The sequence below is a fragment of the Haliotis rufescens genome, unplaced genomic scaffold (genome assembly GCF_023055435.1).
Source record: "Haliotis rufescens isolate VD_foot unplaced genomic scaffold, xgHalRufe1.0.p SCAF_33, whole genome shotgun sequence".
Taxonomy (NCBI): Eukaryota; Metazoa; Mollusca; class Gastropoda; order Lepetellida; family Haliotidae; genus Haliotis; species Haliotis rufescens.
Genome location: NW_025964035.1, coordinates 1968295 through 1994924, shown reverse-complemented (window position 1 = coordinate 1994924; position 26630 = coordinate 1968295). Strand labels below are relative to the sequence as shown.

General features: G+C 42.6%; 1 protein-coding gene across 1 annotated transcript in view; it reads left to right on the top strand.

The window, feature by feature from the left end:
* Positions 1-19874: 19874 nt before the first annotated feature.
* Positions 19875-26630, top strand: part of LOC124115042 (calexcitin-2-like) — a 69046-nt gene continuing 62290 nt past the window's right edge. Inside the window, exon 1 of the mRNA XM_046475847.2 lies at positions 19875-20188. Coding sequence (XP_046331803.2) covers positions 20122-20188 — 67 coding nt within the window. The 5' untranslated portion in view covers positions 19875-20121. The remainder of the gene's footprint in view (positions 20189-26630) is intronic.

The following is a 26630-nucleotide window of genomic DNA, read 5'->3' as shown; positions in this document are numbered from 1 at the left end:
ACCAAAACAGAATTGATTGAATCTCTGCGAGACATTACAGTCTTAAATTGAAATGAGAAAACTCAACGAAAACAAGTTCCAGTATCGTAGTTCCTATGGTAAAGCCCTGTGAGTTTCCTAGTCGTTCGTAATACATTAAAATTGAGTTTGCGAGAAATCAGTGTATATTTGTACGTTGCATATTCAAGTTCCCTTTTCATTTTGAACAATGTGGTTGCTTTGTTTATCCTAACAACGCTTGATCATTTTCCATTATTATATTCTATAACATTACGGATGCGCTATTTCATTACGATATTTTCAAGCTTGTGGTTTTTGAGTGATTGTGAGTTTTATTGATTTTCAGAGTTGTGTTTTGTCAGTGGATGCTGAAGACTGGAATTGCTATGGTGACTTTATGTGGGTCAATTGATTAGTTGACAATGCAGTGGTACATTTTGTTTACAAAACTGATCTTGAGGAGTGGTCTGTTAGGGAGGCAGGAAGACAAATACAGAAGCAGTCAGACAGTTATACAGCTAGACAGAACGACAGTCAGACAGTTATACAGGTAGACGAAACGACAATCAGATAGACAGATATACAGGCAGACAGGACGACATTCACATAGACATACAGGTAGACAGAACGACAGTCAGACAGACATACAGGTAGGCAGAACGGCAGTCAGACAGTCATACAGGTAGGCAGAACGGCAGTCAGACAGACATACAGGTGGGCAGTACGGCAGTCAAACAGATATACAGGAAGGCAGTACGACATTCAGACAGACACACAGGGAGACAGAACGGCATCCAGATAGACATACAGGTGGGCAGGACGACAGTCAGACAGACATACAGGTGGGCAGTACGACATTCAGATAGACATACAGGTAGGCAGTACGACATTCAGATAGACATACAGGTGGGCAGGACGACAGTCAGATAGACATACAGGTGGGCAGTACGACAGTCAGACAGACATACAGGTGGGCAGTACGACATTCAGATAGACATACAGGTAGGCAGTACGACATTCAGATAGACATACAGGCAGACAGAACGACATTCAGATAGACATACAGGCAGACAGGACGACATTCAGATAGACATACAGGCAGACAGGACGACATTCAGATAGACATACAGGTAGACAGAACGACATTCAGATAGACATACAGGTAGACAGAACGACATTCAGATAGACATACAGGTAGACAGAACGACATTCAGATAGACATACAGGCAGACAGGACGACATTCAGATAGACATACAGGTAGACAGAACGACATTCAGATAGACATACAGGTAGATAGAACGACATTCAGATATACATACAGGTAGATAGAACGACAGTCAGATAGACATACAGGTGGGCAGAACGACAGTCAGATAGACATACAGGTAGACAGAACGACAGTCAGATAGACACACAGGTAGGCAGAACGACAGTCAGATAGACACACAGGTAGGCAGAACGACAGTCAGATAGACACACAGGTAGGCAGAACGACAGTCAGATAGACACACAGGTAGGCAGAACGACAGTCAGATAGACACACAGGTAGGCAGAACGACAGTCAGATAGACACACAGGTAGGCAGAACGACACACATACACACAGGTAGGCAGAACGACAGTCAGATAGACATACAGGTAGGCAGTACGACATTCAGACAGATATACAGGTAGACAGAACGACAGTCAGATAGACATACAGGTGGGCAGTACGACAGTCAGATAGACATACAGGTAGGCAGTACGACAGTCAGATAGACATACAAGTAGGCAGAACGACACACATACATACAGGTAGACAGAACGACAGACAGACAAACAGGTAGAGAGCCATGCAGACACAGACATGAAGACAGAGAGATAGACAGCCACTGATCCGTGCGACAATCAACATATTTAGGAAATTCTACGGAATCCTTGGAATCCAACAAAATAGATATATTTTTGAAAGGTGAAATTTGCAATTTTTATCATTACTGTAAGTAAAACACCTTATCGGCGGAATGGCTTGTTTTCACTTTGTAAATATCAGAAAATATGCAGCTAATCATTGGATGTAATATCGACCACATTTACCAGTTTTACAAGACATTTCAAACATACGTGTATCGAAGTTCCTTGCATGTTTCGAATGTATTCTTATATTATTCTTGTTTCATTTTCCCGCATGTCAAATACAATATTCTCACGAACATAAGCACCAGAGATCAGACACAGAGCCAAAAGGACGAAAAGGGTACAATAGTGATGACGGCCATATGACTGGGTCACTGAAAATCACGGATGACGCGAAAAGGGTATGCATGTCCTACTCTACCGGTAGAACCCGCAACCCAATTTCAATTAGAAAAGTGCTAGAGGGTAAGGAGGTGTGAAAAAACCCGTTGGCCCCAACCCCCACCCCCTATAATACTTGAGCAATCCCTAAATAATGTTCAAATCTATAATTTTTAAGTTAAGAAACATCTTCACAACATGACTCGTTTTCTGTCGCTTTTCGAAGAGAGAAACTGTGTGTTGAGATGATTTTGACTACTAAATGAAGTGGACAGTTGCTGACCCATGATTAATGCCAAAGGGGTTATATTTCATTAGTGGGAACATTTCAGAGGACGAGTGACAGCATCATTAGACTCTGGATCTCTGCCCCAGCAATTAGCGACAACAAGTGACAAAACTGATGAGATGTCCCGACTTTGGATTCGTCACCTGAAGGCAGATGTAGGGTCACAATTGGTCAACTTCGAACTCTTCAGCGGCATCAGTGAGGGCGAGAAAGAGTCTCAGAGAAGGAGGGAGACAGACAGAGAAATATACGGAGAGAGAGGGAAGGGAGAAACGGAAGGAGGGAGACAGAGACAGGGAGAGGGATAGAAAGACAGAGAAATAGGGAGAGAGAGAACGCGAGAGAGGAGAGACATATAGATGAGAGAGATTCAACGAGAAAGGAAGAGAGACATAGAGAGGGAGAGAGACATAGAGAGGAATAGAGACATAGGGAGGAATACAGGGGGAAGAGAGACAGAGATAGGGAGAGAGATATAGAGAGGAAGAGAGACATAGAGAGGAAGAGAGACAGAGAGCAAAAGAGACAGAGGAATAGAGTCAGGGAGGAAGAGAGACATAGAGAGGGAGAGAAACAGAGAGAGGAAAAGAGACAGAGGAATAGAGACAGATAGGGAGAGAGACATAGAGAGGAAGAGAGACAGAGAGAGGGAGAGAGACATAGAGAGGAAGAGAGACAGATAGGGAGAGAGACAGAGAGAGGAAGAGAGACAGATAGGGAGAGAGAGAGAGAGGAAGAGAGACAGAGAGAGGGAGAGAGACAGATAGGGAGAGAGACAGAGAGAGGAAGAGAGACAGATAGGGAGATAGAGAGAGAGGAAGAGAGACAGAGAGAGGGAGAGAGACATAGGGGAGAGAGACATAGAGGAATAGAGACAGGTAGGGAGAGAGACATAGAGAGGGAGAGAAACAGAGAGAGGAAAAGAGACAGAGGAATAGAGACAGATAGGGAGAGAGACATAGAGAGGGAGAGAGACAGAGAGAGGAAGAGAGACAGAGAGAGGGAGAGAGACATAGAGAGGAAGAGAGACAGATAGGGAGAGAGACAGAGAGAGGAAGAGAGACAGATAGGGAGAGAGAGAGAGGAAGAGAGACAGAGAGAGGGAGAGAGACATAGAGAGGAAGAGAGACAGATAGGGAGAGAGACATAGAGAGGGAGAGAGACATAGAGAGGGAGAGAGACATAGGGGGGGAGAGAACACGCACACACAGAGAGACAGGGATAGAATATATCCCAAGCAAGCTGTGCTGGCCGGAAGAGGCAACCAAATGGATTGAGTGGTCACACGGGGATACTTGATTAATTACGCGTCATCCTACCCTGACGGCGTGGGTCGTTGCGCAGCGTCACTGCCTTGAGTGTCTGGTCTAGACTAGATAGTTTACAGGCCGCCGTCATAAAGCTGTAATATTGCTGAGCGCAGCATTAAACAACAAACAGTCAAACAAACGTCGCAACAACGGCACTTCAAGATCTATATTATTATATAACAAAGTGTGATACACAAAGCCACGTTTGAAGTTTTTTCAAAGAGAGTGCAGAGTTAACAAGAAACAAACAAAAACAATTATTTTGTAAAACACAACCCTCTTATTCGTTCTGGGGGCGCTGCGGTAGCCTAGTAGTTAAAGCGTTTGCTCTTCACACCGAAAGTCCGGATTTGATTCTCGAAATGGTTACAACGTTTGAAGCCCCTCTCTGGAGAACAACGCCGTGATATTGCTGTAATATTTCTGAAAGCGGTGTAAAACAATACTCGGTCATTCTTACTGCTTATCTAATCTATATTCATAAAAAGCCTGGTTGTGGTCGTATTATCTAAATACCAAAACGTAAACATAAGTATACACACAAAGCGATATTGGGTATTTGAATGTTGAACCCAAAGTGTCTTGGCTTTTCATGTGATCCTTGCACTGACATCACGAGAAAAGGACTTAACTTTTCAAACCCAAATCAAAACACATTTTCTACAAGGATTCAACTTCACGTAACCGATTGACATTTAATGTAAATACAATCTAATGGGGATTTCAGTATTGTCCTAAATATGGCTTTTTAATCTAAAGCTAAAGAGTATTTGGTTTGTTGTCATTCCCTATTTCGGGTTGATATTAATGGAGAATATCATTTCATAATGGTAGCGTAGCGGGGTGGGTTCACATTGATAATTGGTGGCTTGATGGCGGTTGGATAGCTCATTCAAAAAGTCTATGAACAGAGTTCGAATCTTTATTTGAAATGGACATGTGAAGATCCGGGATGGAATAGGTCTTCAGCAACCATGCTTGCAGTAAGAGGCGACTAACGGGATCGGACGGTCAGGCTCGCTGACGTGGTTGATGCATGTCATCGTATCCCAATTGCGTAGATCGATGCTCATGATGTCAATCACTGGACTCGATTATTTTCAGACAGCTGTCATATAGTTAGAATATTGATGACAAACAAACTCTATGTGAAGGTGAAGAAAATATAAGTGTGTTTGTTTGTGTTTTACGCCGCACTTAGCAATATTCCAGCTATATGACCGCGGTCTGTAAATAATCGAGTCTCGACCAGACAATCCAGTGATGAGACTCGATCCACGCAATTTGGATCAATGACATGCAAGCCTGACCACCCGATCCCGTTAGTCGCTTCTAACGACCAGCATATAGTCGCCTTTTACGGCAAGCATTGGTTGCTGAAGACCTATTCTATCCCGGATCTTCACAGGTCCTATTTATTTGAACATTGTTTACATAATAAATTGATAAGGGTATAGTGTCGTATACGATATTTTATTCCTTTAGACAAGTGTTTGAAGATAAAATGTGAATGTAACTGCAACATGTACGTATTTCTTTGTTGTGCAAATTCAATATTGTAATTTCATATCAACAGGTTAACAAATAGCCGTTTCTTTTCATTTTAAAACTATAACTGTAAATATTACTTTATCAAAATGAATAATAGTTTTGGTTAAAATATATGCACACATTTTAGAAGAATTGTTTTGGTCTTGGAGTTGTTTTTTTAGGTCGTTATTGATATAAAGAAAGGTGATGCCTTTCGACTCGGCATGCAAGTGCGCGTTAGTCACAAAGGATCTACGAATCTTCTCGTTTTGTATTATAATTTCAATGGGTTCACCCTTTTTTAGATAATGTGATCACTAGTGTATCTGCATGGTGAAAGCAGTCATCTAATGTTCTTTTGAAATAGCCTCAAATTGCGTTTTACTCATCGAGATTGTCCATACCTTGAACGAAACTTAGGGGAGATGCATATAAATAAAAATACCAGTGTCGTCTTTCTCCGTCGTTGTCAATACTATAAAACCAGCCATGACGTCAAATAGAATGGTGTCATTTTTTTAGAAATTCATAACATTTGATGATAAGGCTTTGTGCTCCGTTAATAATGGTGCAACATTAGTCAAATTACACTTACACAATCAGGAGAATGTTGGAATCTAATGACTAATTTATAGGTTAGATAGGGCCATCTTTTTCGCTATGACTTCCGTATTTATGAAGTACGATTTCATCATTTCTTATGGGTTTGTTTTTACCTAAACGTACACAGCTTCAATATGGATATTTGTGTTGGAATTGTTTGGTCCCTCGTTAACAAATCACCGCGAAAATATAGTGTCCTTATCCGCAGCTAATTGTCACCAAGTGACCTGAGTTACAATAAACTAGTACCAAGTATAGCGGAGTTATGCTCCCTTTTCTTTGTTCGTGTGCAACCTGTCTGTCGTCTTTTTCACGTCATAGAGGAATATTAGTTTTCGTCATTTTCGGCGGGCTATTTTTTGTATTGAATGTATAACGTTATACATAAGCATATAAATCTATTTGATAAATAATTATGTCGTTCAGATATAAGGAAGCATTTTGTTTCCGTAATGGTGCTAAACAAAGAAAAAACGTCGCACAGTACCTTTTATCGGTGTACTATAAAAAGCGGCGAAATTTACTGTTTTTCAACGCAGAATAATGTCTCGGACAACACGTAGCAGTGTCTTTTTTCAAAACCGGTATAATATTTGCCCTTAAATTGACACCATCAAATAGAAAATGTAATAGTTTACATCTTTCTTTAATGTTATAGCCGGAGGTAGATCCAGTGTCGTGTGACCGCAATTCTCGCACAACCTTCACTTTTCAGATCTTAGGAAAATGTGCGTCAGACAAAATAACTTGGTATCAGACAGCTTAGGTTATAAATCGAGGATACTACACTCATTCTCGTTAGAAACGAGTGGATTTTCTATGGTATCTGACAGAGCGGAAGCGAGGTCAAATACCATAGAATCTAACGAGAATGAGTGTGGTATTTTATTTATTACCCACGTTAAATATATATTTAAGTGTAAATACATAACAACTTTCGTTGTTGACAGACCAAACTGAAACCGGTTGTAAAATCTAGTTGCACATGAATATTGATATATGCCCAAATATGGGCATTGTTGACATATCTGTGCATACACATTTCCAACATGCTGTTGTGTTTGCAAACATAACAGCACCGACGCTCAAGATCATTTTTGAAGAATTTCTTCAACTTATGGTAATTCAAGTGCATTCAAGTGTACGCAGGACTCCTATAAGAAAATGTTTAAAGTCACATTAGCGCCACTTTTTGAATATCGGACCAACAGTCGGTCACTCCCACAGCCTGGGTCCCGGCTGTGCAATCAAAATGGTTCGGTTTCTTGATCTATTAGCTGAATTTATACCCTGTCCGTACCATTTTGGCAGAGGGAAATCCGAGTGCTCGCAAAAGACGTTATGTTAACTGTACGATCCTATACTTAAGACGTTAAAATCAACAAACACAAGTCTGCTTGCATGTCAGTGAGAGCTTCGAACGGAGGCAAAGGTCACAATCGGAATAAGAAAAGACAACCGTGATCTACTCACAGCGCTTGAGCTAGAGATGGGAATGTTATTGTTCTGATTTGTCAGCACAATATCCGTGCTCGTGGGTTTCACCGAAGTGGTAAACGTCTTAGACCTGCATCACTTCGGGCTTTCCTCCCACATTAAGCTGACACGCCGTGATATAACTGGAATAATGTTAAAAGCGGCGTTAAACCCAACTCACTCACTCACTCTTGTTCTCATTTGGGATGTTTTGGGCCTCATAATCAGAGTGAGTGAGTGAGTGAGTGAGTGAGTGAGTGAGTGAGTGAGTGAGTTGGGTTTAACGCCGCTTTTAACATTATTCCAGTTATATCACGGCGTGTCAGCTTAATGTGGGAGGAAAGCCCGAATCATAATCAGAAGTCAGGCACACTTTAGTTTCCGAATGATTTGTATCGGAAACGTCCACTTTTAGTGATCTGGTCGTGCAGTCGTGAACAAACAACTCCCGAAACACTGAAACAAAATCGTTTCGAAGGGGACACTGATGGCACAACCGGATCATCCCAAGTAAGTCCTGATAGCTGTTCAGGTAGTTTAAACTGACTTCATTTCACCACGCTTATCCTTTTACGTTAAATCAAATTTAAAGTTGCGAAAGTGGACGGGTGCGTCACGCTCGTGGGGACAGTCGATCTATTCATCAGTAGTCGTACTTTGTAAATGGGTATAGCCCGATGATATAATGTCTGTAGAAGCTCTATCAGGATCCATAACTAATATAAAATGCAAACTGAATTTGATGCGGGTTGCTCTCTTGTTTGATTAAATAAAGTGTTCGTAAATATCTCTCGCTTTCATAAGATTGCTTCAGTTCTGCTTTGTAGTTGCAAAACGAATGACCCCTTGCGATTTTTTATGAATGAAAAAAGTAGTCCCGGTGTGACAGAGGTCACAGTTATCCAATCAAAACGAATTACACTAGGTCAACCTTGTACGACACACATGTGACGTACGGATTTAGTATCTTACCGCCTGTATCTTCACCACTGGGTAATAAAGGTATATTCCCCAGGGAGATGAGAATTGACATTGAATGCATTTCCGCTGAACCGTTGATCATAACCGCGGTCGTATTATTACACTATGAGGATGCGTTGTGTTTAACTGAAGCCATAGTAATGTGTTTGTTTGTTTGTTGTTTAACGCCGCACTCAATAATATTCCAGCTATATGACGGCGGTTTGTAAAATAATCGAGTCTGGACCAGACAATCCAGTGATTGACATCAATAGCATCGTTCCACGCAATTGGGATCGATGACATGTATCAACCGAGTCAGCGAGCCCGACCACCCGATCCCGTTAGTCGCCTTTTACCACATGCATAGTCGCCATTTACGGCAAGAATGGGTTGCTGAAGACCTATTCTACCCCGGAATCTTCACGGGTCCCATAGTAATGTGCATACTAGCATAGTAGTAGTGGTAGTAATGATAGCAGTAGTAGTAGTAGTAGTAGTAGTAGTAGTAGTTGTGGTAGTAGTAGTGGTAGTAGTGGTAGTAGTGGTAGTAGTAGTAGTAGTAGTTGTAGTAGTGGTAGTAGCAGTAGTAGTAGTAGTGGTAGTAGTAGTTGAAGTAGTAGCAGTAGTAGTAGTAGTAGTAGTAGTAGTAGTAGCAGTAGTAGTAGTAGTCGTGGTATTGGTATTGGTAGTAGTGGTAATAGTAGAAGTAGTAATAGTCGCAGTAGTGGTAGTGGTAGTTAAGTATATATAGTTGTAGTCGGTGGAGTAGTAGTAGTAGCAGTAGTAGTAGTAGTAGTAGTAGTAGTAGTAGCAGTAGTAGTAGTAGTAGTAGTAGTAGTAGAAGTAGTAGTGGTAGAAGATGATGTGATTCTGTGTTATTCCATGCGAAGTGATCGTGTGGTCTACATGGCCCGATCCACAGCATCACATCACATCCGGGGCACCCCGACATCTTTCCTCTCCTCTTATCGCCCACTCCTGGCAAAGCGTGATACTGATAAAATATTGTGACAACTGCGAACAATATTCAACGTCCTCTCAGTTCTAAACATTTAGATAATCTCCATCAGAGTGTGATTAACACTGCTGCTGTCTGCCATCAATCAATACAATACCATGGCGATATTTTCCTAATCATTGCTTTTATTGATATGCTTAATGATGGATCGAGATCTGGAGGGAGGCTATCTGTGTATAGAGCACGCAGAACGATTACCCTTGGGCCAAGCTGAATAGATCTGATGGAACAGGGGCGACACATGCTGAATGCCTTAACGGTTTTGCCAGCACTGTATATGAAATACGAAGGCGTTGAGCGACACTGTGCAAGTACTCCCGATGGATTGGTGCTTGATTGGATGTTATGGCCTGATGCCTGCTGGACATAGCAAGTACATGAACGCTGTTTGCAGGACGTGACCCACATTTCGACCACCGTGTGAAGGGATAGAGCAAGATCACGGGGACGATAGGCGCTTAATGTACTTCTTTGCTGTAGTTGTGTCATGGTAGGGGGTATCATGTAAAGATCTTTATTGCCGTTTTCCGCTGCTCGGGTCGAATCCTAAATTGGACTTGATTAAGACCATTCGTTTGGCAGTACAAAGGGTGCCTTAGTTGGTTTTATCAAAAGGTCTAATTGTAATAACGCGGAAGTCCTTAAGTGGAATAAGGAAGGATGGATGGAGCGTGAATTGTCGTGATTTAACAACGATTGCTTATGGCAGTGATATTTTTTTTCCCTTTTATTATTATTGTTAAAGACCGCCTCCGTGGTCTAGCGGTAGAGCGTCGCCCGGAGAGCGGAAGGTCCGGGGTTCGATTCCGGTCTGTCATTCCAAAAGACGTTGAAAGATGGTGGTTGTTTTCTCCCTGCCGGAGAGAGAGAGAGAGAGAGAGAGAGAGAGAGAGAGAGAGAGAGAGAGAGAGAGAGAATATGATTTGTTTGTTGTTTAACGCCGCACTCAGCAATATTCCAGCTATATGACGGCGGTCTGTAAGTAATAGAGTCTGCACCAGACAATCCAGTGATTGATATCACGATTATGGCAAGCATGGGTTGCTGGAGAACTATTCTACCCTGTATCTTCACGGGTTGTTCTAACTGGTAGTTCTAACACTGGAGACAAGGAATTCCATAGGGACGTATTCAGGTCAGGTGATAGGTTTGTCTGTCAGGTTTCTGGTATCGTACGATGGCGTTGTCCAAGGGAGCTTTTGTGGGCGGAGCGTTGGCAAAGGGTGGAATACACTGAACCGGCTGAGTAAGACCCAATACAAGAACTCTTTCTCACTCTTCTCATTCTCTCCCTGCTGGAAAGTCTCATAATCGTCTTCAGCAACCAATGCTTGTCGTAAGAGGCGAATAACGGGATAGGGTGGTCAGGCTCGCTGACTTGGTTGATGCATGTCGTCGTATCCCAATTGCGTGGATGGATGCTCATGATGTCAATCACTGAATTGTCTGGTCCCGGCTCGATTATTTACAGACCGTCATATAGCTCAGTGCAGCGTTAAACCATAAACAAACAAAACAAAACCAATTAGAACTGATATACAGAAAAATAACTGAATACGCTAAAAAAACACGATAATGTAAGCCCCGTTGTTGGATTGAACAGCGCTTGGAATGAACGATCGATTGTCACCTTTATGTCTTCTCACCACTGTCGTCACTTACTTGTGCACGGCCCTGTACTGAGTGGTTCTCCCTCCCGTGGAGTATTCGCAGAGTGTTAAGTGTGTCCCTCGGGAAAAACATCAAATATGAATCAGCGCACCTAGAAAGAATTGTATTATTGTCCAATTCCATAGATTTATGAGAGGGGGTCCCCGCTGTTTGTTGAAGTAAGCGCTGCCTACTGACAGCACCGCCCGACAGGGGCATTACAACAAGACTGGGCAGTATCAGGCAACACGACAAGGAGAAAACGAGCATTCATATTTCTATACGTTCAGACGTTGAAAGAATTCGGTCGATTTGCAAAAGGATTTCCTATGGAATCCTGTAAGGGACATTGTCGCGTTGTCGCCCTTTGGTAAAAGTTAAACATATTATTCAAAGCGCGACAAAGCAATGGTCAAAATGTCGCGTTATCGCATTCCGTGCTTTGCTTAAGTTTGACACTTTTTCCTTGTTTTTTTTCTAAGGGCGACAATGCGATTATGTGCCTTCCAGGATTCCATAATTTCCTGAATTGGAATGTTGATTCAGCAATTTCTAACTAGGACAAGCTAACTGAAGAATCGTGTTTGACATATGGCGATGTCCGATAACTGTATGTTTATAACCGACTGTCTGTCACATGAAAATCAGGTTCTTAGTTCCTCAGTTGGTGAATAAATAATCAGAGATGTTCAGAGGAACTCTCTTGGAAGATCGATGCTCATGATGTCAATCACTAGATTCTCTAGTCCAGACTCGATTATTACAGACCGCCGCCATATAGCTGGAACATTGCTGAGTGCAGCTTTAACCAACAAAAAAATATTTTGGCATAGGATGATGAGATCACAACTAATACATTAAATCGGAAAAAAATTAACATTTCAATGAAATGAAATAAAACATAGAATAACGTTTATGGGACTTCATCGGCATTATAGCTCCAGTGCATCACGTGCTTTTCATACATGTCAAGGATCGTACTCACTCACTCACTCACTCAAAGTGTCAGGATCCGCTTATAGCTGCTTGAATCTAATACCCTTGGTATGTCACCATACGTGAGTGAGTGAGTATGGTTTTACGCCGCTTCAGCAATATTCCAGCAATATCACGGCGGGGACACCAGATAAGCTTCACACATTGTACCCATGTCGGGAATCGAACCCTGGTCTTGAGCGTGACTAGCAGTCGCTTTTAACCACTAGGCTACCCGACCGCCCTTCTGTCACCACAATACAGGTAGTCATGTGATAAGGGGTCAAGAGGTGAATGACCATCGCAAGCCTCACTTCGGGCTTTCCAAGAATTAAGCTGTCATACCATAGTGTTAATACTAAAATCCAGTTTAAAGCGGCATTGAAACTCACTCATTCTTATAACGAGCCGTCATACATATGCAATAGGGCAGTAAACAACAGACCAACAAACAATATAGTCTTGGATATGCAAAGAATGACACGGTCATCGTGCATTATAGGTTTCTGACCATCTAGCTTGCGCTGAAACAAGAATATGAAAAGAGATATTTCGCCAACCTCCAGCCATTACCAGATTAGATAGATGTGTTTATTAATTTCCATGTTGTACCCTGAAAGACGTCGCTAATGCTTCAACGCCATTATACTTCTCTCCAACTTCAACCAACAGTGGCAGAAATGCTGCCAATATGTTCAATACTCTGATAAATTAAATCTAGTTGATATGAAGCGTGGAAAGAACGAGTCTCCAAGGTGACAAAGCCGCTCGGAAAACTCTTATTTGCCTTCCATTTATAGGTTAGCCATGAATTATTGATGCTAAGCTGAAACTGGGATTCAAGGCACCAGCTAATGGTCGTGCTGGAGGCAGAGCTGTAGTGAGTTAGATGCATCACAAACAATGTGATGATGTGTGATGATGATGGCGTTTAATCGGCGTTTAATCATCATCATCATCATCATCATCAACAATATCATCATCATCATCATCAACATTATCATCATCATCATCATCATCAACAACAACATTAGCATCATCATCATCATCATAATCATCATCACTATAATCATTGTCGTCGTCATTATCATTATCATCATCATCATCATCAACAACATTAGCATCATCATCATCATCACCACTATCATCATCATCATCATCATCACTATCATCATCAACATTATCATCATCATCATCATCAACATTATCATCATCATCATCATCAACATTATCATCATCATCATCATCATCAACAACAACATTAGCATCATCATCATCATCATAATCATCATCACTATAATCATTGTCGTCGTCATTATCATTATCATCATCATCATCATCAACAACATTAGCATCATCATCATCATCACCACTATCATCATCATCATCATCATCACTATCATCAACAACATTAGCATCATCATCATCATCAACATTATCATCATCATCATCATCAACATTATCATCATCATCATCATCATCATCAACAACAACAACATTAGCATCATCATCATCATCATCAATAACAACAACATTAGCAACATAATCATCATCACTATCATCATCATCACTATCATCATTGTCATCATCATCATCATCTTTACAATTCAAAAGCATCAAAGAGGGTTTGGCTGATCCTGGCACAGACAGCGAATGGGACTTCTCCCAGGAAGCGCTGCCTTGTCGGAGAATGTGAAGACTCCCCAATACCGCATTACCCGGAATGTCACGAGGGTTGTGTTCCTTGCAGCAAACCCGAGTATTCTCCCAATGTCAGTCAACAGATTGGGAGGTACCAAACCTAAGGCACCGGGAACTATGGGGAGTCGGACAATTTGGTACTTATCATAAAAGCTGAGCGTTACTTTATGTTTGTAAGCATAGCAGGCTGTTAAATTCTTTCTTATTTATAATTTTGGAAATCAGTCTTTGCTGAATGAAAGTATCCGGCTGAGGAAATTGAACATCAGGCCACGTGACTAAATGTCTTTGTGTTCTCTTAAATCTAAAGCATCAAGGAATCTATGAGGCCAGGATATTTACACATGCATATTTTGTAAAGGGCAGTGGTGTGAATAGTGATTTACACATATACAACGTTACTATGTCTATGGAAACACTATTTGGTTGCGAGTAACCTTAAGCTTTACCCCGGTCCGGACATTGATACAAAGACATTACTTCGTGCTAAGGAAACACAATCCGAGTGCATATATTTAACCTACTGGTCGTATCTTGTGAAGGCATATATTTTGAAACATATATGCCAGAAATATATATCCTTTTCTGCGAAATAATTAATTATTTTACTAGGTATCAATTTATACCGTAAAGAGGATGCCTTTTCTAACATGATATCAATTATCAGTGACACTTGGTCCTGTACATTTTGGTGTAACGCCGCTTTGAGTGAGTGAGTGAATATGGTTTTTCGCCGCTTATAAATAGCAATATTCCAGCAATATCACGACGAGGAACACCAGAAATGGGTTTCATTGTTCCCATATGGTGAATCGAACCCGGGACTTCGATGTGACCAGGGAACATTTTCACTAAATTAAGCCAATTTCTGACGTCCCCCACCGTGATATTGCTGAAATGTTGTAAAAAGCGGCGTAAAACCCTCACTCACTCCAACCAATTTGACATTTTCGGTTTCCATGCGCGATACAAAAACGCCCTTCCTCAAGGAGTTAACAATTACGTAATTGTGAACACTAATTTCGGTTAAATTGGTTGATAATCAACTCAGTGTGCAGTTGGATGTGATTTAATTAACACGCAATGCAGACTCTCCCGCCAATTTAGCTGTATTGAACACACCAATGTTGAATCACTCTGTCTGCTATACGATATTAAACTGTTGGCGTCTACGTTGTTAGGCTGTCATCTTATATTCCATGGGACAATTTCGCATCAGTTGAGTGTGAAATTAATTCATTTCAGCACGCTGCAATAATCACGAGATTCTGTTTAGGGGAAAATTAAATCCTTTATCACACTGGATCGATATACATTCACATGGAACAGCATGATACCGAGACGAAGTGAGATAAGCAGCAAGCATTTGTCTCCATGGTTCCAAAAGTTAAGTTTGTTTGACGAGGTTGTTTCCTTGTTGTTAAAGTAACAGGGGCGGTCGGGTAGCCTAGTGGTTATATCGTTCGCTCGTCACGCCGAAGACCCCGGTTCGATTTTTCTGGTTTCCCCCGCCGTGACATTGCTGGAATATTGCTAAAAGCGGCGTCAAACCATACTCACTCACTCACTCACTCACTAAAGTTACACGCGTACGTTGCAATATTCCAGCTGGAATATTGCTAAAAGCGGCGTAAAACTATACTCACTCACTCACTTAAGTTACACGTTGCAATATTCCAGCTATTTCATGGTGGTTTGTTGTGTGTACTTGTTTAATAGTGCCACACAAAACAATATTCAATCTATATGGCAACGGCCTGTAATAATCGAGTCTGGACCAGACAATCCAGTGATTGATACTATGAGCAAGGCCCAACTCCTTCGGGTCATTCTGATTCATTATTGTGCGTGATGATCCTATCCAGTAGGTCGCCTCTTGCGATCAGTAGGGGTTCAGTGGGCTTATTCTAACCCTGTATTTAGATAATCTTACAAAACATACTTCAATTTAGCTGTTGTAGACCATGTGGGGATTCGAGGTCCAAATAGTTCTTAACCTTCATGCCAACCGCAAAAGGCGACTAAAATGGGTATCTGGTGGTCAGGCTCTGTGACGTTGGTGGTTTTGTTTCATCGTACCCAGAGGGCTTGGGTCGTCAATCATCGTCATTCAAGGGTCGGTGGGGTAGCCTAGTGGTTAAAGCGTTCGCTCGTCACGCCGAAAGCCCGGGTTCGATTCCCCACATGAGTACAATGTGTGAAGCCCATTTCTGGGGTCCCCCGCCATAAAATTGCTGGAATATTGATAAAAGCTCACTCACTCACTCACCCATTGCTGAGTGCGGTGTTAAACAACAATCAAACACCGACCCGCCCACCCTTTTATCCACCCACCAACTCACCCACTCACCCATTGCTGAGTGCGATGTTAAACAACAATCAAACACCGACCCACTCACCCACTCACCCATTGCTGAGTGCGTAGTTAAACAACAATCAAACACCGATCCGCCCACCCTTTTATCCACCCACCAACTCACCCACTCACCCATTGCTAAGTGCGGTGTTAAACAACAATCAAACATCGACCCACCCACCCTTTTATCCACCCACCCACTCACCCATTGCCGAGTGCGGTGTTAAACAACAATCAAACACCGACCCGCCCACCCTTTTATCCACCCACCCACTCACCCACTCACCCATTGCTGAGTGCGGTGTTAAACAACAATCAAACACCGACCCACTCACCCACTCACCCATTGCTGAGTGCGTAGTTAAACAACAATCAAACACCGACCCGCCCACCCTTTTATCCACCCACCCACTCACCCACTCACCCATTGCTGAGTGCGTAGTTAAACAACAATCAAACACCGACCCGCCCACCCTTTTATCCACCCACCCACTCACCCATTGCTGTGTGCGGTGTTAAACAACAATCAAACACCGACCAACCCACCCTTTTATCCACCCACCCACTCACTCACTCACCCATTGCTGAGTGCGGTGTTAAACAACAATCAAACACCGACCCACCCACCCATTTATCCACCAACCCACCCACTCACCCACTCACCCATTGCTGAGTGCGGTGTTTAACAACAATCAAACACCGACCCGCCCACCCTTTTATCCACCCACCAACTCACCCACTCACCCAGTGCTGAGTGCGGTGTTAAACAACAATCAAACACCGACCCACCCACCCTTTTATCCACCCACCCACCCACTCATCACCCATTGCCGAGTGCGGTGTTAAACAACAATCAAACACCGACCCACCCACCCTTTTATCCACCCACCCACCCACTCATCACCCATTGCCGAGTGCGGTGTTAAACAACAATCAAACACCGACCCACCCACCCTTTTATCCACCCACCAACTCACCCACTCACCCAGTGCTGAGTGCGGTGTTAAACAACAATCAAACACCGACCAACCCACCCATTTATCCACCAACCCACCCACTCATTCACCCACTCACTCCTAATTTGATACCGGTTTGTGTCACGTGAAATTCATAATGTCAATTTGCTTTTAAGAAGCACATGAAATATTATCGCAAGAAAGTGTCAGGGAAACAGCAGACTCTTATTTCTAAGTCGAAAAAGTTCCAGCTGCCTTTCTGTACTTCCATACTTCAGACTCTCCTAAATACCAGTGCTTGACTGTTGACTCTAGGACATGCATAGGCTCTACAATTAGCTGGTCCAGATACTTATAGAAATGTCACATCCACTACTTAATGACAATAGAGTTCCAAATGGGAATCATTTGCAAATTTTCTGCTGATTAAATAAGGTTTTTAAATGTGCATCAGTTTTTGTTCACCGGAGCTCCCGTGCACATTTTCTGACATTATGAGATGTTGAGTGATCCTCCACTTTCAATGGAAATGCCATGTCAGTACGCAGGCACTGCAGTAAGCCATCAAATGTGTTGGCTTCGTGATAATTGATTTACTCAAACAACATAAATACTGTTTTTTTTATTAGCTGTTGGCTATTTAATAGCCAATGGTGATGTTAGTGAGTGAGTGAGTGAGTGAGTGGGTGGGTGGGTGAGTGAGTGAGTGAGTGAGTGAGTGAGTGAGTGAGTAAGTGAGTGAGTGAGTGAGTGAGTTGGGTTTAACGACGCTTTTAACAGTATTCCAGTTATATCGCGGCGTGTCAGCTTAATATGGGAGGAAAACCCGAAGCGATGCAGGTTTCCGACTTTTACCACTTCGGTGAAACCCACGAGCACGGGTATGGTGCTGACAAACCTAGAAACATAATCGAGGCGAACCGGGATTCGAACCCACAATCATAGGTTTCTGGCGTGGCCAAGGTACGCAACAGTGCACAGCGAATCGCGGCGCCTTAGACGACTGGGCCACCCGTGGCCCCAGTGAGTGAGTGAGTGAGTGGCTTCTTCAAATATCATACACAAGTAGGCTTCACAGACTGTATGCATGGGGGTTTCACAGATCGTATCTCTGTGCGGAATCGAACCAGGGCTGTCGGCTATTTGACTGCCATTAATATCATAGGTGAATGGATAGAATATTTTGGTTCTTTATAAGCGATAGAGGCGTATCATACCTTCACGGCCTGCGTGTTCTAATGTAATTCAAATATACTTGCAGATGTATTTCAAAAGTTATACGTCTTAAGCTTCAACAAAATCAGTAAATGCGCAGTCGGATGACTGGATATCTGGTCCATCACTTGACTGTCTGGTCTGGTTACATACCGTCGTCGGGGCGGTCGGGTAGCCTAGTGGTTAAAGCGTTCGATCGTCACGCCAAAGACTTTGGTTCGAATCCCGACATAGGTACATGAAGCCCATTTCTAGTGTCCCACGCCGCGATATTACTGGAATATTGCATTGTTAAAAACATACTCACTCACTACATATCGCCGTCACATAGGCAGGAGTACTGTTGTGTGGTGTAATGTGTAGGGAGACGTATGTATACACTTCATCACTGTGTATATTTCGGACCTTGGGACATTGCCTTGTTGACCGCATCCGTGGTCTAGTGGTAGAGCGTCCGCCCGGATCTGGGTCCGGGGTTCCATCCCCGGCCGCGTCATACCAAAAGATGGTACTTGGTGTTACCCTGTCTGGAGCTCGGCATTAAGGGGCTAAAGTCGGACTGGTCGGCTCGGAGTATACTGTGTCTGAGTAGGGTATTCATGTTAAACTGCGGCATGGTATCTCAATGGGCTAGCACTATAAATCGGCATCAGCACAGAATAGTACAAGCAGCCACACACACACACACACACACACACACACAAACACACACACGTGCATGCACGTCGCTATATAAGTGCCATAAACTTGGACGGGACGTCATACCCCATTTCATCCCACCTCACCACTTCATTGTTGACTGGTTCTATTGTTCTGAGCCTTTTGTACGACTTCTTTCTAACGTATGTTTGCACATACGTACGGTAACCAGTACAAAAATGCATACAGTGTTTGCAGGTATAACAACGAACAAAACCTATCCTTGTGTACGGGGCGGAAACAAGAAATTAAGAAGCTTACCAGAGAAAATCAATATATCCCTTTGTTATAGCTGACAATGTCTACATTATCCATCAAGTAGAAGTGCAATTGTTGCGAGTTCAACAAGAGCAGGACATATCTTCACACGACGACTGTTGGGCTGTTTTACAAATTGGACAAGGATTTTCAAAGAAAATCGGTATTGCAGAACACTATTATATAGCCGCATTTCCATTTAATCAATTTATTACCCACTTTTGTTTCCATGGTAATCAGCAAATATAGAGTTTAGGTAGAGAGTTAATTACAGCATTATGTTTTTTTCGACAAGAGAGACGGGTAAAATCTTTCTTTTTGAGTCTTTGATGGTCGACTGTAATGAATACACGGTTTGGACCTGAGAATGTAAAGGCCACTAACAGCGTTGCCATGACAAAAACATTCTAATAAAAACATGAAAAGAAAGACCGACTGTAAATGCAATAACGGTTTCTCATCTTCCTGGTTTGTTTAATGCTACAGGAAAAACTTCAGCTGGCCAGGTAATCATGTAATGGGAAAATGACACATCAACTTTGGTCTTTGAGCTTTGAGGGAAGCGATAGGGTCATGTGATGTCACGTGATCATACCAATATCGATCGGTTATCTGTGTCAGTGTAGTGTATACTTGATTAGAACGTAGCTGGGAATCTAGCGGAGAAGTTACAGTGATTAGCTCGTGGACTCGCGCGGACCTCAGAGAAGTAAGGCACGAGCGAGCAAGGAGACTACCTTGTACACGGACGTCAGAGAAGACAGGCGGAGACTTCAGTGTGGACTAACAAGTGCCTCACTTTTCTGTGTCACGTTCGGGATTCCGTTTCGCTTGAAAATTTAGCCATGGCAAGTTTGCAGCTTTCAGATTTTCAGAAGAGGAAAATAATTAGTGTCTTCAACACCCTGTATGGTATGTATTATTATTGTTTCAACTTTCAAAATTATAAAACATTTTAGAGCGTTTGTCACATTTACTGAACATGTGATTAATATCCCAGCAAAAAGCAGGTATATATTGTACATTGGAATAACATGTTCTCTCTGTGTTTGAATGACATCGTGTTGCTGCTTCAAACAAATTAGTTACTTTTCTATTGGCATGTGAATCAGTAAGATCAACGTAACTATTAATGTTTCTTCATGCGCCTGTATTCAAACATCACTTGAAGCTATAAAACCGCTATACGTGATTCCAGTGGTTCAAAGAGCTTCATTAAATTTGTATTTGTGTTTATAAAAGTATTTTGGTTATATTTTTTAAGTGTAACGACCGGTTCATTCAAATAGCTGTCGTTGGTCACGCATGTACACGTCATTTCGGACGTAACATTCATTTCAATATCATCACGCGTGAACCTATCAACGTTGAGCAGAACTTCCCGGGTGTCAAGTGTGTATTTTGTGATATTTGTCTCTGTTATTATCTTCCCATTAAAGGTGCTGTGGTAGCCTAGGTGTCAACACGTTTTGCTTGTTTTAGCCGAATGAATTCGTTTGACTCCTAAATAATATTGCCATGATACGTCAAACTCCTGAACAACCCTACTAAGCTATCAGTAAGCTATTAGCCATTGCATATTGTCTGTGAACACTCTTCCTCGACTAAGTTATTGATGTATATCTACATCGAGCGACAGAGGCATTTTGATGGCACAAATTAATTCCTATAATCGTTCGGGAACCACCTGCAGCTGTGAACGGCGGCATGGCGCTACGATGGCACTACGATGGACACTGCAGTCATCAGAAGTCAATTGAAAATATTTCGACCACCAAGTACTGTCACTTATAAAGATCATGAACACAATTTTCACATCTTTCTTCTTCATTGATTATCTGGTTTATATCAGCGTTAAGTAACACATGAAAACCGGGGAATTATCACGTCGTTCAATACACAAACCTCGTTGTACCGCACCCCTGTTATTATGGACTTTGATAGACTGGAAAGTGTGTTAGTTCTCAGTGCTCACTTCTGTGATTAAATCCATCTTTCTAACAGGAATACATATCCTTGGCCTCGTGTCCTGTGCTGTTTTATATCGAATTCCTTACACTGTGAGTTTTATTACATTAGAAACGCAGGTGATTGTGAAGGAATTTTATGCATACCGTTACCTTTGGGTTTCACATTAAGTATTGATCAAAAGAAACTTTACCATATGCACGTATGTCTCCGAGGAAAAGATAGATGTCACGCAATAAAATAACTGCCAATCCAGAAGTTCTCACCGCATGGGTGTTGGCTGTTCATATTATGTCTATGCCTCGTTCCCACTGCTCTGTTCTTAGTCTTGTTTATTGAGTTTTGTTTTTTAAATGTGTATGCTTGATTGGATCACAGTGCCATTCTGTAACCCCCGTGATTATACAATTCCCACATTCTTTTAAGTGAGTGGGTTTCGTCAAAAGTGGTGAGCGTCTAAGAGCTTGATTACTTCGGGGTTTCCTCCAGCAACAAGCAGACAGGCCACGAGATAGCTTAAATACTATTCAAAGCGACGTGAAACACACCTTACTCACTCTGTACGAACTTAACAATTAAGGAGAGTGATATAGGTGGGCAAACATTCTCCCTTTTCGTAAAACACCCACTTATGGGTATGGTACTGAAAGACCAAGAGTAAACCTCTGAACGGATCTAACTGGGATTCGAACCCGCCTAGTGGACGTCGTGTAGTTGGAATACCATGTTGTAAAATACCGCCATTCATCGTGACTGTCTGAACCCAAATATGTCATTGCTATAGATTCCATACTTTAAAGTGGGAATGGTTGAGTGAGTCTTGAGTACAGCGCACGGGCGACACATGGTACGGCGTTGAACAACGTTGGTCGCGGCGGTTGAAGAATCGTGTTTGATTCCTGAGGGTTTCAAGGGATTCGGCCCTGACACAAAACTGACGTGTTACGTTATCCCCTTGGTCAAGTGACTTTGTACCTCGGTTCACCAAGACGCGAAGGGGTACCCGGTAGAATGAGATGGGAATGTGATTGTTAACCTTCAAGCGCCTCACAGGTTTTGGTTGTGTGCGCCCTATATATAAATCTAAGTGTGCAGACAGACAGACAGACAGACAGGCAGGCAGACAGACAGACAGACAGACAGACAGACAGGCAGGCAGACAGACAGACAGACAGGCAGACAGACAGACAGACAGACAAAATATAAAAGTCCAAAGATGCGCTGTACATTTTACTCGATTTCAAGAATGTAATTTGCAAGTATTATATACAAACAAAATGTTTTACAATTCAGAAAGAACACTGTGTCGAGTAATAATTATAATACTTTATAAATCGAGTAGCAATTGCGTGGGCCGTTTTCTGAAAAAAAATGTCTTTTCAAGAATATGTTAAACAAAGTAACAAGTACAGACTATTACAACTTCCCACTGTAACATTAAACGCAAATATCGCCTTTGCAGAGATAACGTCCTACGCAAACAAACATCCAGGCCTCATTCCGCCCCCTACTGACTATTGCGAAAGGGGATAATGCTGTGTTAGAAGTTCACAGGTGAAGCATCACATACTGGTTTGCATGTACTGGCCACCCACGCCCACACCTACACCCACACCCTCACCGATACCCATGCCCACACCTACACCCACACCCTCACCCACACCCACACCCACACCCTCACCCCCACACCAATACCCACACCCTCACCCCCACACCAATACCCCCACCCTCACCCCCACACCTACACCCTCACCCCCACGCCAATACCCACACCCTCACCCCCACACCTACACCCACACCCTCACCCCCACACCAATACCCACACTCTCACCCCCACCCCAATACCCACACCCTCACCCCCACACCAATACCCCCACCCTCACCCCCACACCTACACCCTCACCCCCACACCAATACCCACACTCTGCTGCACGATTTGGTGTAGAAGGCATGTGTGAGTTCGATTTACGTGCAGCGGGAGGAGCTGGGTGACAAAGCCGTGTAATTCCTTGTAATAATAATAACAACAATAATAATCATAATTCTTTGGAACAGGTCTGTATACAGCCTCATACCTATCCACGCCAAAAAACCTGATGTGTTTTTGGTAAATCCAATGAAATAATTTCTATCATTGAATTGTCTGGACTGTTTGACACTTATGTGATTGAGGAGAAACAGGAAAAACAAGGCAAATATGCAGACCTCGCTTTCGAAAAGGCACGCTTGCATTTGCATCCCAAGTACCAAGTTTTCCTACCCCCAAGTGTGTTCGGGGTGCTGACTGACATTGGGAGAGTACCCGGGTATGGTGCCATGAATACAGCCCTTCTGACAATCTTGGTAATGCAGAAGGCTGCAGTGTTGGGTAGTCTTCACATTTTCCGAAAAGTTCTGGGTGGGTTTGACTAGGCAGCGCTTCCCGGGAGAAGTCCCATTCGCTGTCTGGGCTGCGTGTAGAGGGGGCAAGGGCCCTGAGCTGATGATGAGCCTAACCAGCCTGACTGTGTGACAACGTATTGTTTTAAGTTATGTAATATATGACACATGTGTTCACGTGTCTATTGAAACGACATTTGTAGTGTTCTGTTGGATCTTGTAATAAGTGAGTGAACTCTTCAAAGACGGTTCTGAAACGCTCGCCCTGAACGACTTCAAGCCGAGTGATCAGCTTTTACTTTGTATTCAACATACAGCTGACTACAAGACATAGGATCTGGAGTGTGTTATTAAGCCCCAGTCTGATCATTCGGACATTAAAGGCCATGTTTGAAATAATAAACTGTGATGCCTGCTTTGATTGTATCTCAGCTTTGTTTGAAAGCCAGTTCGCTAATCATTCATGCGCTTGTGACCCATTTTATATCGCAGCCTTGGCTATGTTTTTAAGCTTTTTCTAAACTCGACAGGGCTCACTTTGAAGAATGTGCGGTGTGGTAGCCTAGTTGTTTAAGCGTTCGCTTGACATGGGTACAATCTGTGAAGTTCATTCCTTGTGTCCCCCTTCGTGATATTGCTTAATTATTACTAAAAGCGTCGTAAAACCATACTCACTCCCAAACTTTGAGGAACGAATGTGTGTTGCTCAGTATCGGGAAACACTATTTTAATTGCAGCACAAGGATGCAGGTCCCAGATGTTTAACACTTTAGCGAAAGCCAAAAGCATGTGTACGGTGCTGACAAAGCTATTGCCGTAACCTAAGAGAATCAGTGATTCGAACCTATGAAGAGCGGATCCGTCAGCACTGGGCCACCAGTGGATCCTCGTTTGAAGGTACAATTGGACCGACAAAACATCCAATGAGTTTGTTACTTGTAAAAAGGGAACGTGAACCGCGAAATGCTTCGAGTTCAAAGATTATATAAAACGTAAAAGAATAAATGGTTCGCGTGTGCAGGTAGCAAGTAATATGACGCTTGATGTCATTCCGTACCCCGATAATGCAACAGCTGCAAATAAATACGCAATAACGGATAATGTTTAAGGATTGCTGACTAAGCTCCAATCAATCAGCCGCTCCAGGTGACTGTGGGCGTTTTCAGTCACCACATTTGAAGGCTGAATTAACTGCCTACAGCACCATCGACGCTGTCACCACAAATGTCAGCAGCTCACCTACACTGACAGTCAATACCTGGATGACCTTCCAGCGTCTCCCTGCTTCAACACCAACGTACATCCATGTTCCAGATGTTGCGAAATACACACTGTTACACTATCTCAAGTATCTACCGGAGGGTACTGACAGAGACTTTAAAACGTTAATAGCATGTAATAGCTTTTTTACTACAAGGCCACTTACAAAACCCACGCACTCCGTTCGTGTTCTATCACAGCTAATTGATGTTTAACAATTGTCAAACATTAAAAAATGTATATTTATTGTAATACTTTGTTGAGTTCGGCGTCGCTCCAAGCGAATTCGCCTGGCTTAAAGAATCATTGAAAAGAAGTAATATACTTTTATGGTTGGTTGGTTGTTTTACGCCGCAATCGGCAATATTGCAGCAATATGACGGCGGTCTGTAAATAATCGAATCTGGACCGGGCAATCCAGTAAGTGATATTATGAGCATCGATCCACGCAATTGGGATCGATGACATCCTTCAACCAAGTTAGCGAGCCTGACCACCCGATCCCGTTGCTGAAGACCTATTCTACCCCGGATCTTCAGCGGTCTATACCTGTATGACTATGGTCACTTGTACATATTAATATGCTTTTATATAGATGGTAGGGAGAGGGCACAGGTGGCCCAATTGTCTTAGCAAACGCTGTTCGCTGTGGAGAGTTGCGTTCCTTTGGCGTACCGGAAACCTATGCATGGATCGAATCCCTGTTCGCACTGATTAGGGTTAGGTTTGTCAGAACAATATCATGTCTTGAATTTCACCAAAGGTGTAAATTTCTATAATGTCCTTTTGTTGAGATGAATCATTCATAATAAGTACTTTTTTTATAGAGATGAATCACTGATGATATGTAACGTTCTTTTATAGGGATGTACCATTAATAATACGTAATCATATCTTTTATAGAGACGGATCAATGATAATAAGTCATGTTTATAGAGATGGGTCATTGATAATAACTGATGTCCTTTTTTATGCAGATGGATCACTAATAATATATAATGTCCTTTTATGCAAATTGATCACTGATAATACGTGAGTGAGTGAGTATGGATTTACGCCGCTTTTAGCAATATTCCAGCAATATCACGGCGGGGGACACCAGAAATGGGCTTCACACATTGTACCCATGTCGGGAATCGAGCCCGGGACTTCGGCGTGACGAGCGAACGCTTTAACCGCTAGCTTACCCGACCGCCCCGATAATAAGTAATGTCGTTTTTGAAGTGTGACCATTGAAAATAAGTAATGTCCTTTTTTAGATGACTTACTCATTATCCATTATACAATTGTATTATGGATAATAAGTAATGTCCTTTCATAGAGATGCACCATTTATGCGCTGCAATGTCATGCTATGGTTATTGGACATTGATACGCAGTAATGTCCTTCATAAAGTACAATTGGCATGCTCAGTAATGTCCGTTTTTAGTGAGTGAGTATGGTTTTACGCCGCTTTTAGCAATATTCCAGCAATATCACGGCGGGGGACACCAGAAATGGGCTTCACACATTGTACCCATATCGGGAATCGAACCCGGGTCTTCGGCGTGACGAGCGAACGCTTTAACCACTAGGCTACCCGACCGCCCCGTTTACAGAGATTGGTGATGTCGTAAATTGCTTTTAACTCCTCTTGGGCTTGGTCGTTTATTTCGTATTTTCTATGTGGAAACGTTACAGTGAAAGAGTAAAAGGCGGTTTGTAATTTTTTGGCGCCGTCAGCGTACTCCAGCTGTAAAACGTCGG